Genomic DNA, 19,045 nt, shown 5'->3' with positions numbered 1-19,045 from the left:
CAATTCCTTAAGGAACTGTCCTCGAGTTGGAACCTTTAAATTAGCAACAGTTCTTGAGTTGCTAATGTCTGGTTGGGCTGCTTTAGTCTCCCATGGTTGCGTGAAACTCGCCCTTGAGTTTGTTGTCAGCATTTCCTTTGTTGTTTGAACTTATGCTTTTGACTTGGTTAACACTTCCTTAGCATGCCCTTACATCTTCCTTCTTTTTACAATTTTATAATTTGCAAAAATTGAACTTAAATTTCATTTTCTAGTTTCATTTCTATATTTCGACGATTGTATCTTATTGATAGTCAGCATCCGTATGTAAATTCTAATGAAGAATTTAATCCACGAGTCTATCTTCATATAGTCTTCAGCAAAATTCCACAAAAATGGATCGTGCTAACTCAAAGAAAGCTTCAAATAATACTATTTGGAAGCACTGAACACCTCAAGATTCATTGTTTCAGGTAATGAAAAATTAATCAACAGATCATGTTGTCCGTTACCAAAAAAAAAAAAAAAAAAAAAAAAAAAAATTCACCAACAACAAAGTCATGTAATTATTGCTTATGTTGTTGGCAGAATCAATAGATGTATGAACACTTATGTTGCCAACAATGAGACATCCATTATCAGAATACTCATCAAATAATGGTGGTGATTCACCTTCTACCTCTGATTCCAGAGATAAGAATCTCTGTGCCAAAATATTTCACCTAACTTGATATGAAGATTTTCAATATTTTCCTTCATTTTTAACCCCAAGGGTTTGGCCTGGTGGATGAGGCCTGTGACTTGGGAGTTTGCTCCCTCCAAGGTCTCAAGTTCAACTCCCTTCGACAACAAAACTCTTGGGCCACGGATTGTAGGGAATAAACCTGTTTCAGAAGGCTTGTTCGGGCTGTAGGGACATAGTCTGGTGCGCGCAAGCTGGCTCAGGATAACCTGCATATCAAAATATATATATATATATATTCCTTCATTTTTGATGCAATCATCGCTTCAACAAGTTGATCATCTTTCCATCCTTTCCTCGTTCTTTCATTCATGGACTGTTTGTGGCTTCAAATGCAAGTTAATTAATCCAAAAGAAGAGAAGATCAATACATCTGACACCAACTGCTGCAGTGGTAAAACACTGCAGGGAGGTTGCTGGGAATAAATCAACTAGCATTTGCTTTAAATTAACAACTAAGCATGAAAGGGTGCAAGGAAGAGTCCCAAAGATATATATATATATATAAGGCATTACAACCCCATTATTGTCATCTAATGCTCACATTTTATAGACAGATACCACAGCAAATGTGGCATGTTACTGGGCACAGTTCTTTTTGATAAATAAGAGGTAACTTTATTAGAAATCAAGTATCAAGATGATGCAAACAAATACATCCAAACCTTCAAAAACAGATAAACCTAAACTTGTAAAGTATCTAGGCACACAGTTAAAAGTCTACCAATTCTTGTTCACTATATTAACCACTATCTAAGTTCCCAAAATATGGCCTTAAAGACTACTACTTTATTTCACAATTAACCAATCTGTTCCTTAAGCAGCAATCTTTCTTAGCACCGATTAACTTGCCATGTCTGGCCGGGCTACATAATTTTTCTATCTCATTTTTTGCTAAATAAATTTGGCTGAAAAATATGCATTTCTGTTTTTGAGCAGTAAAAGCTATCTTTGTACTTGATTCGTCCCATTTTGTATGGCATATTTGACCATGCACACAGTTTATGGAATTCTTTTGGAATTTAAAAAAATGCCTTTTGTCCGATTCGAATAACTTTTTGAGGTTGGATTATGTGGTTAAATATAAATTTAAAGGCAGGTAATATGGCAAATTGATGATTTAGGGTTTTGAAATTTGAAACTTAGACACATAAAGCGGGACTGCCACAAATGGAAAGTAAGACACATAAAATAGGACATAGGGAGTATTATTTAACTAATATGAAAGTTTGTGATACATTTGGCTTTATGTGCTAGATGAGGCTCTCCTTGCATAATTTTCCAAGAATCTATTGTATACTGGATTGAATTTCACTTAGTTTTCAGGTCGTTGATATTTCTGTACAGTTAGCACAAAAAATACAGGGGTAAATGTTTTCTGGTTGTTCAGGTTGCCTGCACATGATATTTGTAGAAGTTTTTTGTGGAACTTCAGCATTATGTTTCCTTTAATTTTATTAGGTGTTTGGCTCTTGGAACAAAACGAATGGCTCGGATGAATGCTATTGTAAGGTCTTTGCCATCTGTAGAGACCTTAGGCTGCACAACAGTAATTTGCAGTGACAAGACTGGTACTCTGACTACCAATATGATGTCTGTTTCGAAGGTTAGTGCATTACTTTTTACAATTAGGTACATGAACACCTCTAGCTATCTGTATGTCTTCCTTCCCTTGCTGTAAAAATGATAACATGTAATTTGTTAGGGTTGATGTTATGAAAGCTGATTCTTCGATATGGTTAGTTTATTTTATTTTGTTTAGTGCACTTCATTGTCAGGTTTTGATGTTTAAAATTGCTTTTTGAATTTCAACATGTCAAGTAAATGTCGATGTATTCCCTTTTCAAGTAAATGTCGATGTATTCCCTTTTTTTTATTTTGCAATTTCTTTTAGGTAATTTGTGTCTGTTGGAGAAAGTTTTAGGCTGTGTTTGGAAGAGTTTTGGAATCATAGTTCTACCCCTATATTCTAGTATGATGTTTGGTTTGAGTTTTGAAAAATTAATTCCACCCCTCCTTTTGAAAACTCGTTCTAGACAGGTTTTTAAATTTTGAAATTTGGCCTACCGGTCGGACATCCGTCGTCCGGCCGGTTGACTTGAACAGTGCGATTTTATTTATTTATTTGTTTTATTTTATTTTATTTTTTGCAATTGGCCTTTTTTTTTTTTAAATATTTTTAATAAAACAATATTTTTGAAAAATTTTAAATTTTTTTTATGAGCTTTTAATAGATTTTTTAGTTGTGTGTTTGGTTATGAGTTGTAAGTTTTTGTATCAGATATCTTCTGTCACTTCAAAAATTCTTCACTCAATTCGAAACTCATTCACCAAATAAATTTGCTACACTCAAATCATAATTCTAAAACTCACAAACTCAAAATACGACTCCTATTCTCAAATCATATTTAGAAAACTCTACCTTACTCAATATGGTTGTTTAGCGGACATTTGGTCTGCTTATTTTTGTTTGATTTATTTTGAAAATAATACAATTAAGATCAATACTAAATATTACAAGAGTGGCCTAGTTATAGGCTTAGAATATAATAATTATTTTTTTTTCCCCCCCACTTCTTGTTAGTCTTCATTTTGTGTTTTGGTAATATCCTCTTTGAATTTATGGATGTGCGAAACTTGTCCTTGATACATTCCGTTTGTTTTCTTCCCTCCATTCTTGAACTGGTGCTGGTTTTAGTTTTTTTAAAGTCCCTTCGTTGTGTTTGTTCTTCTTTGTTTTGCACTTCTTCCTTCTCTTCAATAATTTTGATTCGCAAGAGGAACAAGAAGGTGAAAACTATTTGTTCATATTATGAAAGAAATTCCACATTGATGGGGACATTTTTACTTAATTCAGATTGCTTTATTTGATCATCGAATCCTGTTTTACCATAAGATGGAAAAACTTAATCTACTCTTTCTATTTCCTGCCTGTCTAGATATGTGTGCTTCATTCTGCACACCATGGTCCTACTACTTTTGAATACAGCGTCAGTGGGACAACATATGCGCCAGAGGGCTTTATTTTTGACAGTGATGGGATGCAGGTATTTTTTCTCGAATAATATGCCTCCTAATACCATATATATTACGAACGACTAAATTCTTTTATCGGTAAATTTTTTCATAATTTTCTGCACTGTTGTGTATGCATTGTTTACATGTTGAAATCTTCCTTGATATGGTTTCAACGCTAGCTTGTTTACATCATATTTTCATTCAAACCCCTCATATTGTATACTACTAAAGTTTTTCTCTTCAAGTGCAGTTCATGTCAGAGTTAAATGTACTCATGCCTTTATGACTTACAAAATGTTGGTTAATTGGATTGGATAATATTATAAATGTTTTTTTCTACTTCCTGTGTGTGGGCTTGTTATTTTTTTGTCTGTTTTGTCTTGCGTTTGCATTCTGAATTTGAGTTAGTAATTGTCTTGACTTATCAACCTGTTGGATTTGATAATATCATCCTTTACTTTATTTATTTATTTATTTATTTTATTCTTAACTTGAAAGAAATGTGGGAAGTGGAATTGTTGTCTAATGTTAGGCAGTGGTTACTGCTGTAGCTACTTAACTGTGAATTTTTTTTTATTCTTCCTTTATTTCTAGGGAAAATTACATGGACCTCCCTTAGTGATTGTTCAAATTACACTCAGCCCCACTAGTTTGGAAAAATGACACCGGCCTCCCTTGAAAATTATTGCATTACACTTGGGCCCACGCCATTAATCAACCGTTAGTGAAGTGAATGGAATTTGCTCATGTCATCATATTTTAAATGAAAATACCAACTTTACCCTTTTTAATATCTATCATTTTTTAAATAAATAAAAAAATTTGAAAGAAAAATAAAATATAAAAAGAGAAAAAAAGGAAAAGTGTCCATGGCCAAACGACGACCTCCCAAAAAAAAGACGTCTACCCTACACCCCCAAAACCCTATCCTCCAAATGACTAATTTCTATCTTATAACTAGTGCCGAACTAAAACGAAGAACAACTATCAACCACCACCACCTCCGCTTTTGCCTTTGCCACGCTGTTGTCGCTTTTGTCTCTCATCATGTTGCTATTGCTTCCCATCCCTCACCATTAGAAGTGGATGGAGTTTGCTCATGGCATCATATTTTAAATAAAAATACCAACTTTGCCCTTTTTAATTTCTAACAGTTTTTAAACAAATAAAAAAAAAAATTGAAAGAAAAATAAAATATGAAAAGAGAAAAAAAGAAAGGAAAAGTTTCCATGGCCAAAAAAACCACCTCCCAAAAAAAGTCGTCTACCCTATATCCCTAAAACCCTATCCCCCAAATGTCTAACTTCTATCTTATAACCACTGTCGAACTAAAACAAACGACAATCTCCGCCTCCGCTTTTGCCTTTTCCATGCTGTTGTTGCCTTTGTCTCCAATCATGGTGCTATTGCTTCCCATCCCTCACCATTAGGCCACTGCTTCCCCTCCCCCATGATGTTGCCTCCTCTCTCTGGTGCGATCCAATCTCACCTAGTGTCCTTGTGACTCCGACTACCACACACCACGATGTCATCACGTACTCATCGCCATCGCCATTGCATCCCCCATCGCCACTGCCATCGCCACTGCCATCGCCACTATAGCATTCTCACTAACACTCCCTTTTTCCTTTGGCATACCCCCCAATCATCATCAAAATCAAACCGCAACGATCGTCGCATTGTGATTATGCCATCACTATTGAAGCATCGTGCTTGCAGACAGATCATCACAATTGGACCAATGCAAACCTGGGTTTCAAATTTAATATTTTCTTTCTATTCTTATTTTCTTCAAATTTTTCCTCTTCTTTGTTGTTGCTGTTGTTGTTGTTGATGTTGATGATGATGAAAGGAGGGTGATGAACGGATTGTATGAGGTGATGGACGCATTGTAGGTGATGATAGACGGATCCTCTCTCTCTCTCTCTGTGTGTGTGTGTGTGTGTGTGTGTGTGTGCAATGGTGGCTGTTGGTTGTGGTTTGGGCTCCGGTGATGGTGACTATGGGTTGGAGTTAGGATTTCCGTGATGGTGGCTTTGGCTTGAGGTTAGGGTTTTGGTGATGATGTCTACGACAATGGGGTTGGTTGTGTTGGGGTTTTAGTAGTGGGGGTTGGGGGGTATGGGGTGAGATGGAGGTGGTGGGCTCAGTGGGTCATGTTTGTGACGATGGCTGTGACAATTGAGTGTGGAAGGAAGAAGAGGTGTGGATGGAGGGTGCTGTCTGTAGTAGTTGTTGTTGCTTTTTTTGAAACATATGAGGGCATTGTGTTTTATATTTTCTGTTAGTGGGGTTAAGTTTTGAGGCCCATTAGAGGAGGTTTGTGTCATTTTTCCATACTAGTGGAGCTGCGTGTATTTTGTGCAATAGTCAAGGGAAGTCAGTGTAATTTGCCCTTATTTCTATTATGCTACTTGAACCTTTGATGATGTCTTGCGTTTGAGAGATTAAGAAATCACTAAAAAATTTTGAAATTCAGGTGGTCCTGAAGTCATGTAGGATTTTTAATGCAACTTCCCTCAGTTTGGTTCATTTGTTATTGTTGTTGACCAAAAGGTTGAGATAATGACATTAGCATTGATGCAGCACCTGAGATTTATTAGATTTCTAATACACATATATAATCGGAACGTTCCTTCTTTTATTCATAAACATAAAGAACAAAGTATTCCTTACTCTTGCTAAACATCTTGGTATTTGTAGACCTTTCAGGATATTTTGTCAAGCACTTTACATAGGATTTTATTGTTTTGCAGCTTGAGTTTCCAGCTCAATTTCCTTGTCTTCTTCACATAGCAATGTGTTCAGCCCTATGCAACGAGTCTGTTTTACAGTACAACTCGGACAAGGGGAACTATGAAAAAATAGGGGAGTCAACTGAAGTAGCCCTTCGTGTATTGGCAGAGAAGGTTTTGCAGTCAATTGTTGCTTTGTTTCAGTTTTCACCTGTCTATCATCAGCTTACTTGCTGTTAATTTGACTGTGAATTATAAGGTACAAATGTTTTCATGTCGTTGTTTCCAGGTTGGTCTTCCTGGCTTTGATTCTATGCCTTCTGCTCTGAATATGCTGAGCAAGCATGAACGAGCTTCTTACTGCAATCATTACTGGGAAGACCAATTTAAAAAGGTTTGCTTCTACATATGGTAGCTGTTTGATTTTTTATTTGCTGAGTATGATGTACCCCGAATTCTAAGGAATCTAATGTTTGCAACACTTATAATGATTGTTGATGTGTGGCCAGTATGATAGAGCGTGCTCCCTTTCCAGTTTTTGCAGTGATTTTCCTCCCTTTTCCCCTGTTATTTGTGTGTTTGTTTACGAAATGACAGCCAGTATTGATGAACTGGAAGCATAGACACTCCAACGGGGCACCTGTACATGTGTCTGACAAACTGTTGGACACACCTTAGGGTGTGTACCAATTTTTGTTGTGTTTATTTATTTATTTTCCCCTTTTTCTTCCTGGTCTTGCCGAGGACGTGTCCTTTTTTTGACGTGGGGTGGACATGGCTGGCCAATAGAGAGAGAGAGAGAGAGAGAGAGAGAGAGAGGTCAATGGAAAGAAACTATTGCTGTATAAGCCTTCCGGCAAAGGTGGCTACAGGATAATCAACATTGTGGTTGTCGGTTTTAATGGAATTTAATTGTTATGTAAATGTTATGTTGATAAAATATTCATATTTTTCACACGGAAAATTAGAAGTATATTTTTTGCTATGTTCTGGCCATGTATTGTCCTGCATTTCATGTGTCGGTGTTTTTGCATCGTATCATATCCGTGTTGCGTGTTTGTGTCCGTGTCCATCTCGCCATTCTTAGATGATGCAGTTAGTGTCCATTGGTTTTTTATTCTCCCTAATAATATTAGAAACTCTGGAGTTTCAACTGCATAGATAATAATAATTCTAAACTATTCAACAGTGAGAAAGATCATACTGTCATTCTTCCTTTCTTTGTATCATATGTTAACATTTTACATGTTTGAATGAGAGAAACTACATTTCAGTATACAATCACGGCAGTATAGTTGTTAGTCATCATTTGCCTTGTTATTTGCAATATTGTCAACTTTCCAACTCTAGTTCGTACTGGTTGCTCTTGAATTGTTATTGTTATCAAGTGTAACAGTTTTTTTTTTTTTCTTAGAGAAATGAAGAATGTGAGTTTGTTGTGTATGAGATTATGGCAAGCTCTTGAGAAAAGTATACAATTTTGGTTTGATCTTTCATGTTTGTTTTTCTGTGGCATTGAGGCTGTACACAGGACACATATCAAGGCGATATGGACACACTTGACACGACAATTTTATTATTATTATTATTAGAAATCAGGACAGACTCGGTAAGGATATGACAACAAATAAAATATATTTTAGGTGTGTAAATGAAAATAAAGCTATTTCATCACTTTTTACAATTCAAATACATTTATATTTTATTATAACAAATAGTAAGAAATTGTTTTCCCTATACCTACATATTTGAAAGGAAGTGTAAACAGAAGTCCTAATATCTATCTTAGAAAGCTTTATTTATTAACATAATTTGAAGTTTTGCACTTTAGAATTCCAAAAATTAAAAGAAGTTTAAAGCAGAAATAAATTGGTATAAATCTAATTTGTTTTTATTGTATAATTGAGTAGTAAGTTTTTTTTGTTATGCAATATGTTTTATGTGTCTTTATGGCCATGTGTGTCCCATATGTTTCCAGTGTGTCCCGGTTCTAAAAAGTTCAAAAATAATAGGTTACTTTTGGTTGTGGTTCAGACATGGGTCAGGGAGTGTGTCATTGTGCATGTTAAGGATGCAGCTCAATATTGGAGAGATAGAGACTTCTAATTTTCTTTGTCAAAATTGGTACATGCACTTTTATTTGCTAGAGTTGTAGTATGTTCCAAAAGGTACTTGTTCGATTAAACATTTAGTGGTGCGTTGATTGATTCAATATCCATGAACCTAGAAAAGAAGGTTGAGAGTTGAATTGAACATAAAGCAAAAAATTCTTGGAGTTCTTGATTGGGATGTATTTCACACAGAACGGAATGAAGTCTCAATAAATGGATCTTGTAGATCTAGTGATAAACATTTGCTTCGCTTAAATTTTTGATATCTCCTTGTCAAATCATGCTTGTGAATCTGATACCCTGCAGGTCTCTCTTTTGGAATTTTCTCATGATCGGAAGATGATGACTGTCCTTTGTAGTCGCAAGCAGATGGAGATTATGTTTTCAAAAGGTGCTCCAGAGAGTATCATTTCTAGATGTACGAGTATCCTCTGCAATGATGATGGTTCCACTGTTCCACTAACTGCAAATATTCGAACTGAGTTAGAGTCCAGATTTCACAGGTTGGGTTTGCTTCCCTCTATATTCATACCAAGAACTTTTACCTATTTACATACACCGATACATCCACAAACACATAGATATAGCTGTTTATATTTATATATATCGTATGTATGCAATTATTTTTTTTGACTAGTATGGGTTTCAGGCTTACACAAAACAAGAAGGCTAAAGGTACAAGGGTTACACAACTAATTACCCTCCCTCCTTTAAAATCTAATAGCAAGAAGACTCATAAAACTCTTAGTTGTTCCCAACAGTGAAGCATAGACACGGACACGGGACAAGGATACAACACAACACAAACACGTTGACATGGCAAATTCTACAAAAGTAGGACATGGACACGGTTTGGACACGCCACAAATAATTATATCTTGATATTATATTATCTAGGAATATATTTATATTATATAGTTATATATGTGCGTAATATATACAAAATTAAATAATTACTTTATACCAATAAATTTTGTATCTAATTCTCTTACATTTTTTATTTTTCATTTAATTTTATGTGCAACTTCTATAGGACATTTCTTAATAATTATACATTTCTTTAAGGGCATTATAAGATATTTTTGTGAAATTCTCAAACTTTGAATGTCATGTGTTAGCAAATGTTCAACAAGTGTCGGTCTCATGTTTATTTTCCAATGATAGACATGACCAAGAAGTGATGGACACATTACAAAATGATTGTTGGACACTTGTCCGAAATTTAGATTTTTATTTTGAATTATGGAAACATAGAAAAGAGTGTCCGTGTCTGACATGGAGACTTCTTAGAATGTTCGTGCTTCTTAGACTCCCAACAGTCCAATAATTGTAAGACCATAGCAGGCATCACTCAGTTCACACATTATTGCACGAAGTGGGAGTCGAGGAAGCGGTGGGAGAGTGAGAGCATATAGAAGTCTCTAAGGTTGGGAGCACCTATATAGGAACATTTTATATATTAAATATATAAATATATTTTAACAATTATTTTTTTCTACATGATTATAATATGTGTTAAATATGAATAAACATTAGAGATTGATGTCAACTACAAATTGTCTTTGTTACGTATAAATAAATATTGTGTAAATAGAAAGTATTAGAATAAGGTTGAGTTGTTTTTCTTTTGTTTCTTTGAGATTTGTATGTTTGAGAGGTTCTATCTTATTTGGGAGCGAGTTCCGTCTTTGAAGGAAGTGAATTTCTTACTTAAGAGGCCGGAATTCAGTTTCTCACCAAAAATGCCAAACAACATGCTCCAATTGTGCAATTGTGTGAATTTATGGATTTGATGGCTATTAACCTTGACAAACCTAAAATATGTGGATCGTGTACATTATATCTATAATATTTCTTACCATTGCTTTCTTTAATTTTACATCAAATTTAAAAGCACCCTCTACATTCCTTGATTGATTTTTTATGTCAATTACAAGTTTATTTTACTGGTCAAATCATCTTAAGCTTCTCCATATTGAAGTTAGGAATGTTACATTTGGTTTAGCTTCCTTTTTCTAATACTACTTGTTTGAATGTACTTCACTTCTCTGAGATAAATTTGTAGAAGATATGAACACTTTTGCATACGCTCAAATGCTTGTAGAGTAGATGCCTCATAGCGTGAAAGTTTTGTGGTAGGCATATTGAAGCAGATTTTTTAAGTTGTGCAGCTCATAGAAAAATATGACAGTCTTGAGTCTGCAACACCAGAGATGACAATGCAGGGCTGTGATGTTGTAGTTGTGATTACAGGTTTGAACTTTGATTTACTTCTGACTTCCATATTAAGGATTGTCTTCATATGTAGGTAGTGACTTCGAAAGCCTATCAAAAACCAAATAGGATCCATGAATAGGCAACCCTTACAACCCATGTTCAGAAAGTTAAAAAATTTCAAAAATAGGAAATCTAATTTATGGGAAAAATTATAAAAAATTCTTATCTCCGTATAGGTAACCCTCATCTGATTATCTATCTATACTATTATATTAAATGAAGGTTGGATTTGGCGTCTAAGCTTTTGCTTGCTTCTCCTTATGCCATGTGTCTCTCATTTCTCTATTTAAAACAAAAAAGTTACATAGAGATGTGCACAAGACTTGAAACTTTGACCTTGACTTTAGGAAAGAAAGTCTTACCACTTAAGCAACACACATTGCGATATTAATTTCTTTGTTATTTATTTTTACTGTTACTTACTTGAATTGCACAAGCATTGCATATGCTATCTGCTAATTCAAAGTTAAAGATTACATTGTAAAGACCTAATATATATAGGCTTGAAACCCAAATTTAAAGTAGGAAACTAAATCATAACATTATTTGGAAACCTAATCTTTAGTAAAATCAGTAACTCAATATACTAAGATCCTAATTAACTATCAATAAAAAATAAATATAAAATTACAAATAAATAAAATCTCCATGTCATGTTCCGCATCATTATGTGCATTCGACTTGAAATTAACCAATTTCCAAATTCTTTTGCTTATTTAATTTTTCCTGTTGTTGATCTTATTATCTGTGTCATTCTCCCCTTGTTAGGAAAAAAAAACAGAAGAAAAAAAAAAGAAAAGAAAAACAAAGGTAGCATTTGGTTTAGTTTTAGAATCGTGGTTTGAGAATGAAGTTGTATTTTGAGTTTGTGAGTTGTTGAATCATGATTTGAAAACCGAAAATTTGTTTGGTTATGAGTTTTAAATTGAATTTTGAATTTTTGAATTTTTGAAATGAGTTTTGAAATAAGAAAAGTTGTTTAGTTATGAATTTTGAAAAGAGTTTTCAAAACTTAGGCCTCGTTTGGCAACCGAACTTTTTAGTCAAAAAGTCAAAAAGTTATTAAATTATCCAAAAAGCTAACAACCCATACAAAAAAGTCAAAAGATCTTTTCTCTCTACTTTTTGCACATCTTTTCGTAAAAAGTCAAAAAGTCATTCCAAACATACTAGTTTTTTTTAGCTCATATTTTAGCCAAATAACCAAAAAGTTAATAAATTAGCCTGTTCCCAAACGAGGCCTTAATTAAAAAATTTATAACTCATAACCAAACACACAACTCAAAATTCTATTGAAATTTCTATTCAAAGCTCATAACCAAACTCTTTTTAAAATTCAACTCAAAAAAATAATTATTGAAAAAAATAAATTTTTATTTTAAAAATTCAAAAAATTCCGAAATAATTTTTATTTGTAATATTAAAAAATATATATTATTTTTTGTTAAAAAAAAATATTTAGCTAGTGTTTTAAAATTACTTTTGATTGTATATTTGATTGAATTTTTTTTTAATTGTTTTGTTTAAAAATGTTTTTTTATTTTTTAAAAATTACTATGACAAATTAATTTTTCTTTAAAATTTTTTTTGTTAATTTTAAATAAATGGCCAAATAATTTGCCATTTTGCTAAAAAAACTAATTTCTATATTTAAAAAATATCAAAAACAAATATAATTTTTTTTTTTTTTTTTTTTTTTTTTTCAAATAACAGGAGGCAATTGCAAAAAAAGAAAAAAAGCACTGTTTCGGTCAATCGGCCAGACGTTCGGGAGGATGTCTAGGCAAACGATTGGGTAGACTCAAAAATTCAAAAACTCTCTGGTTACCAAACATGTTTTGAAATGTGATTTGGAATCATATTTTGAAAATTATAATCAAACAGAGGGTTGCAATATGAGGGCGGAATCATGATTCCAGAATGGAACCAAACAGAGCCAAAAATTCAAACCATGACTTTTGAAGCACTAGAGTAAATGAATCCACAACTTTTGTAATTGCATTCATGGCAGGGTAAAATTACGAAGTTGAGACTACAATTTTATTAATTATTTATTTATTTTAAGTTTGGGATTGCAAGGAAGACAATGGTTGATTGTTCTTTACAATTGAATTACTGAATTTGTGGCATGACAAAATCAATCGTCTGTTTAGTTGTAGATAAACATCCTTGGATTGATTAGTAAGTTGAAGAGCATTAAGATGCTCATTCACTTTGGTTTCCTTTGTCTTCATGATTCCTCCCTCAAATTCAATATTTGATTCCACCACACCTTAATCTGTTTTTCAAACAGAAGGTCTTCTCGTTACAATTTTAGCCTTTTCTTGGGTGAGTATGGGAGCAAGTTCATACTTGGATTCTCACAGGCATTACACCTAGGATTAGAATTGCCAGGTTTGCATCACACATTTACCAAGAGAGCTAAATTCTCTTAAACTTGTTCTTTATTAAATTAAATTTTAATTACTGTCCATAGACTTTAGAGAACTCTTCCTAGTGGGATTTATCTGCCTATTTGGAAACTAAGACTTTTGGCTTGTAAAACCTATTAAAAGCGAAAGAGACCCATGAAAAAAATCGATTTACATAACTTGACCAATAGGGTGACCCCTGCTACCTGTCTAAAAATTCAAATTACCAAATACTCCCAACTACAAACATAAAATATAAGGGTGTAATCGGTTTGGGGTGGTTGGTTTTTAGCCAAAATGGTCACCGAACTGATTGTGTCGGTTGTGTTTACTAAGGAACCAAAGCTAACTGAAGAGGTGATAAACTGAACCTGTCAGTTTGTATTCAGTTGGTTGTTTCGGTTTTGTAGATTGTTGGTTTTTTTAATTAGCAAAAGAACTTACAAATAAAAAATTGGCCTACTCTACATTGATAACAAACCTCCAAGTTAAACATTATTTAATTCAATATAATAGTAGTTTCTACATGCATTAAAACCACATTAGCTAAAAAAAAAATAGGTAAAACATAATTTGTTAGATCAATACAAAAAATTGCAAATCATTAAAAATCACATGGAGCTTCAACTTGCAGGAAATCTCTATTCCCCTTCATCAGCCAGTGAAGTATAGTCTCAAGTTTTTCAAAATGGGGGGCTCTGTTTGGAAGAGTTTTGAAAATGTGTTTCTACTTCTTAATTTGTGCTTGATGTTTGGTTGCCGTTTTCAAAAATTAATTCTACATCCACTTTTGAAAACTCTGTCGAAGGTGGGAAAATTTGGGCTAACCGATCGTCCTCCTGGATGTCCGGCTGGTTGACCAGTACAATGATTTTTTTTTTTTTTTTTTTTTACCATTGGCACATGTTATTTTTTATATTTAAATAAAAAAAAAATTCTGAATTTTTAAATTTTTTTATGAGTTTTGAATAGAATTTTAAGTTGTGTGTTTGGTTATGAGTTGTAAGTTTTTGTATCAAATATCATATGTCACATCAAAAATTTCCTACTCAATCCAAAACTCTTTTCAAAACTCATTCACCAAACAAATTTTTCACATTCAAATTATAATTCCAAAACTCACAAACTCAAAATACAACTCTTATTCTCAAATCATATTTAGAAAACTTTACCAAACGCTACCCAAAATTGGAGACTAGGGATTTTAAAAAATTGGGCTTTTAAAATTAGGGCTTACAATTAAGGACTCAAAAATTAATAGATTTAAGTAAAACAAGGGTTTTGAAATTACCTTAGGATGACAGAAATAATCATTCACTGGTGAGGGAGAGATGTCAAGTGAGTCGGAGACATCGAGTGATTGATGTGAAATCTGAGATATCAATGAAGAAGATCAGTCGCTGGTGAAGGAGAGACCTTGAGTAGTCAAGGTGAGATTTGAGATGTAGATGCCGATGTGAGATGTCTACAAAGAAAATAAGTCACTGGTGGGCAAGAGATGTTGAGCAGCCGTGGTGAGATTTGAGATAGAGATGGATTTGTGAGATGTTAATGGAGAAGAGGGAGAGTGACATTGAGAGAGAGGTTGGCTGGATAAACTGCAAGACAGACAACCAGATGAGGCATCATCTTTCAACCGTAGTCTCTAAGAGTGAGACAGGGCAATAAGGACTGAGGTGAGGCTAAGTAGTGAAAGGGACGATTGGGATTAACTTAATGGTGCAAGGGTGGATGGTTGGGAATAACATAGACTATGGGTTTTGGTCAGTTTTTGTTTTAACAAAGAAAAAATGAATTGACTGGTCTGAGAATAAAACTTACCAAAACTAGATTTTTCGGTTGTCGTTTTATTTATTTATTTTTTATTTTTTGGGATAAAACTTCCAGCACTTATAAATTATTATATAGGAAACTAACTTTATTAAAATAATTATAAAATGAGACTTTACCAGGCCGAAAAAAACTGATTTTTACTTGGTTTGAATTGATCCCTAGTGAGTTAGAATTGAAACCAACCATTTTCCAATTTTTGCAGATTTTGACTTTTATTTTTCCATGACATATGCATATAGTTCTAGCCTTTTATTGAAAATTCTGGTACTGTTTTATAGTGTTGTGTTTCCTCACTCATTTCTTTTTGTCTGCTTAATTAGTTACCCTTCAAATTAAAAGTGTGTTGAACCTTACTGATGGGATTCACCTAAAGTTTTTATTTTTATTTTTTAAAATTTCTTTAAATTACATTTCTCAATAGTTCGTTCTTGAAATGATTATAATCTTGGACACTTTTAAGTTGTGCTTGTGTTGTAATGATACGTTTGGGTCTTCTAGCTGTTAACTACTTCGTTTTTTATTTTTTTATTCCACTTTTAACCCTTAATTTCATTTTGTGTTTTTTGGATGTGGCCTTAATGAATTGCAAAGTTTGTTCTGAAGCTTGGGTAACCAGCTTAGGGTATGATGAGATATCACCCCTTATTTATAAATGAAGATTTAGGGTTTACAAAGAAGACAATTACAAGATGATCCCTGAGTGCGTAAAAATGATTACAGATCTTACAGACTTTCGGCTAATATAATATGCTAAGTGCCTTTCGGTGATTATAATATGTCAACACTCCCCCTCAAGCTGGTGCGAAGATATCTTTCATGCCCAGCTTGCCTAATATGTCATGAAACGGTTTATTCCCAATTCCCTTGGTGAGAATGTCAGCAAGTTGTTCACCAGACTGAACAAAAGGAGTACAAATGGTACCACTAGTGAGTTTCTCCTTAATGAAGTGGCGATCAATCTCAACATGTTTTGTCCTGTCATGTTGAACGGGATTGTGAGCAATGTTGATGGCGGCCTTATTATCACAGTATAACCGCATGGAGTCCGTCTGAGCAATACCTAGATCACTCAACAATAATTTGATCCATAAAAGTTCACACACACCTTGTGCCATAGCTCTAAACTCAGCTTCTGCACTTGACCTGGCAACCACATTCTGTTTCTTATTCCTCCAAGTAACTAGGTTGCCGCCGACAAATGTGCAATACCCTGAAGTTGATCTCCTATCAGTTACTGACCCAGCCCAGTCAGCATCTGTATAGGCTTCTACACGAAGATGATCATACTTTGAAAAAAACAGACCCTTACCAGGAGCAGACTTCAAATACCTCAAGATTCTCATGACAGCCTCAAAGTGAATCTGATGAGGAGCATGCATAAACTGACTAACTACACTGACAGCAACAGCAATATCAGGACGGGAGTGAGATAGGTAAATGAGCTTACCAACTAAACGTTGATAGCTCCCCCTATCCACAACTTCTCCTCCTTCATCATCCCCCAATTTCTGATTGGGTTCCAGTGGGGTGGCACATGCCTTGCAGCCGAGCATCCCAGTTTCCTTCAACAGGTCAAGCACATATTTTCTCTGTGAGATAAATATCCCATCCTTAGAGCGAGCAACTTCAATTCTCAAAAAATACTTCAAGCTTCCCAAGTCTTTGATTTCAAACTCTTTGGCTAAATATTTCTTCAACAGAGGTATTTCCCCACTATCATTGCCTGTAAGAACTATGTCATCTACATAAACAATAAGTGCTGTAGTCTTACCGCATGAGGAATGTTTCACAAATAATGTGTGATCTGCCTGACTTTGTTTGAAGCCATATTTAAACATAGCCTGAGTGAATCTCTCAAACCAAGCCCTTGGAGACTGTTTGAGACCATATAATGACTTCCGAAGTTTGCATACTTTCCCTTCTGTTTGATGATTCTCAAAACCCGGAGGAATGTCCATATATACTTCTTCTTCGAGGTCACCATGGAGAAAAGCATTCTTGACATCAAACTGATAAAGCGTCCAATCTAGATTAGCTGCTAGAGAAAGAAGTACTCTGACTGAATTCATTTTAGCCACGGGTGCGAAGGTCTCCTGATAATCAATGCCATATGTCTGAGTGAACCCTTTTGCCACAAGTCTTGCCTTGTAACGCTCAATAGACCCATCTGCTTTGTGTTTCACAGTATATACCCATTTACAGCCCACAGGTCGTTTGCCCGTAGGTAACTCAGTCAATTCCCAAGTGCCATTCTTCCTAAGTGCTTTCATTTCCTCAATCATGGCTAGTTTCCACTCAGAGATAGCAAGAGCATCCTGAAAATGGTTAGGAATGCTAACAGAGGAAATATTGGACACAAATGCTCTATATGAGGATGACAAATGAGAGTATGATACAAACTGTGAGATAGGATGTTGAGTACAAGATCTCACACCCTTTCTTTTGGCAATAGGAACATCAAGATCAATGGACTCACGAGATTCAAAATTACCTAGACTCTCATCAGAAGCAGGAGATGGCAGTGGAGTAGCAGAAACGGTCCCGTGTATCCAGTTAACTTGTTTTCTGTCGATGTCCCGGATATAAACATGTCCATCCTTATTCTTGGTGACAGTGGGTTCTATAGTTCCAGTAGAAGAGGGTGGTGCAAGAACAACTGGTTCTATCATAGGAGGCTGTAAAGAAGGATGTATTATTGATTGATATATTACAAGCTTGATTAATTACAATTCCTATACAATCTATATATAGAAGAAAATGTGGTAGTAGGTGTAGTGGAGGTGATAGTGGGTTAGGTGAAGTGGAGTGTGTGGTGAAGTGGAGGTAGGTGAAGTGGAGTGTGTAGTGGAGTAGGTGAAGGTAAAGATGGGAAATTCTAACAGCCCCCCGCAAACTCAAGGAGGAGAGAAACTAACCAACTTGAGTTTGGAGAGAGTAACAAAACAAGAAAATACATAAAAATAAAAAAAGGATAGGAGACACTGTATGGTCGTGTCAGACCGTTGGTGAAGACACTGTATGGGGTGTCATAACGTTGTAGAGGACACTGTATGGTGGTGTCAGACCGATGTAGAAGACAGTTTATGGGGTCATGTTGGACCGTTGTAGAAGACAGTTTATGGAGTCATGTCGGACCGTTGTAGAAGACAGTTTATGGGGTCATGTCGGACCGTTGTAGAAGACAATGTTGTGACAGTTTACGGAGTCTTGCTGGACCCTTGTAGAAACTAACCGGAATCAATGTCGGGACAGTTTACAGAGTCTTGTCGGACCCTTGTAGAAACTAACCGGAATCTATGTCGGGACAGTTTACAGAGTCTTGTCGGACCCATAAAGGAGCTAACCGGAATCAATGTCGAGACAGTTTACAGAGTCTTGTCGGACCCTTGGAAAAGCTAACCGGAATCAAATGTCGGGACAGTTTACAGAGTCTTGTCGGACCCTTAAAAAGTCGCACCCTCAAAAGGTGTGCCCAATTTTGTCAAAAGGCGTGCCATCAAAAGGCGTGCCCAATTCATCAAAAAGGCGTGCCATCAAAAGGCGTGCCATCAAAAGGCGTGTCCACTTTATCAAAAGATGTGCCATGAAAAGGCGTGCCAGTTTGTCGGGCGGCAAGAGGCGCGCGATACGCGTGGCTGCCTCGGCTATTTAACCAAGACGAAGGCTGAGGCTGAGGCATACCATTTTGAAACCTCTGAAACCAACCCTTCGCTTAAAAAACTCTGCCTCTGCGGAGAGAGAAACTGTGGAACACTTTGTTGCCATTCTGTCACCAACCCTTCCGAACATTACCAGTCTGAAATTGCTATTTCGCTGAAACACTTAGCAACCCAAAAACATGGCCTCTTCTTCCCGTCCAGCTACCCAGAACCTGCTCACGCTCTTTCCAGAACTGAACGAGCCCACAAGAGAAATAACTGGTGCGGTGGCCAGTGAACC

General features: G+C 35.2%; 1 protein-coding gene across 3 annotated transcripts in view; it reads left to right on the top strand.

Annotated features, from left to right (window-relative positions):
* Positions 1-19,045, top strand: part of LOC145789321 (calcium-transporting ATPase 3, endoplasmic reticulum-type-like) — a 94,247-nt gene that overhangs the window by 33,097 nt on the left and 42,105 nt on the right. For 2 of the 3 annotated variants that reach the window (XM_082912464.1, XM_082912465.1), the window contains exons 15-19: positions 2,183-2,327; positions 3,661-3,768; positions 6,496-6,648; positions 6,764-6,868; positions 8,892-9,088. In XM_082912464.1, the coding sequence (XP_082768590.1) occupies positions 2,183-2,327; positions 3,661-3,768; positions 6,496-6,648; positions 6,764-6,868; positions 8,892-9,088 (708 nt within the window). The remainder of the gene's footprint in view (positions 1-2,182; positions 2,328-3,660; positions 3,769-6,495; positions 6,649-6,763; positions 6,869-8,891; positions 9,089-19,045) is intronic. The other variant, XM_082912466.1, reaches the window with a different exon arrangement.

Source organism: Camellia sinensis, unplaced genomic scaffold (genome assembly GCF_055761805.1).
Source record: "Camellia sinensis isolate YWXY unplaced genomic scaffold, ASM5576180v1 Unanchor3, whole genome shotgun sequence".
NCBI classification, from domain to species: domain Eukaryota; kingdom Viridiplantae; phylum Streptophyta; class Magnoliopsida; order Ericales; family Theaceae; genus Camellia; species Camellia sinensis.
The sequence above is the reverse complement of the archived record's forward strand: the minus strand, read 5'-3'. Positions and strand labels throughout refer to the sequence as shown.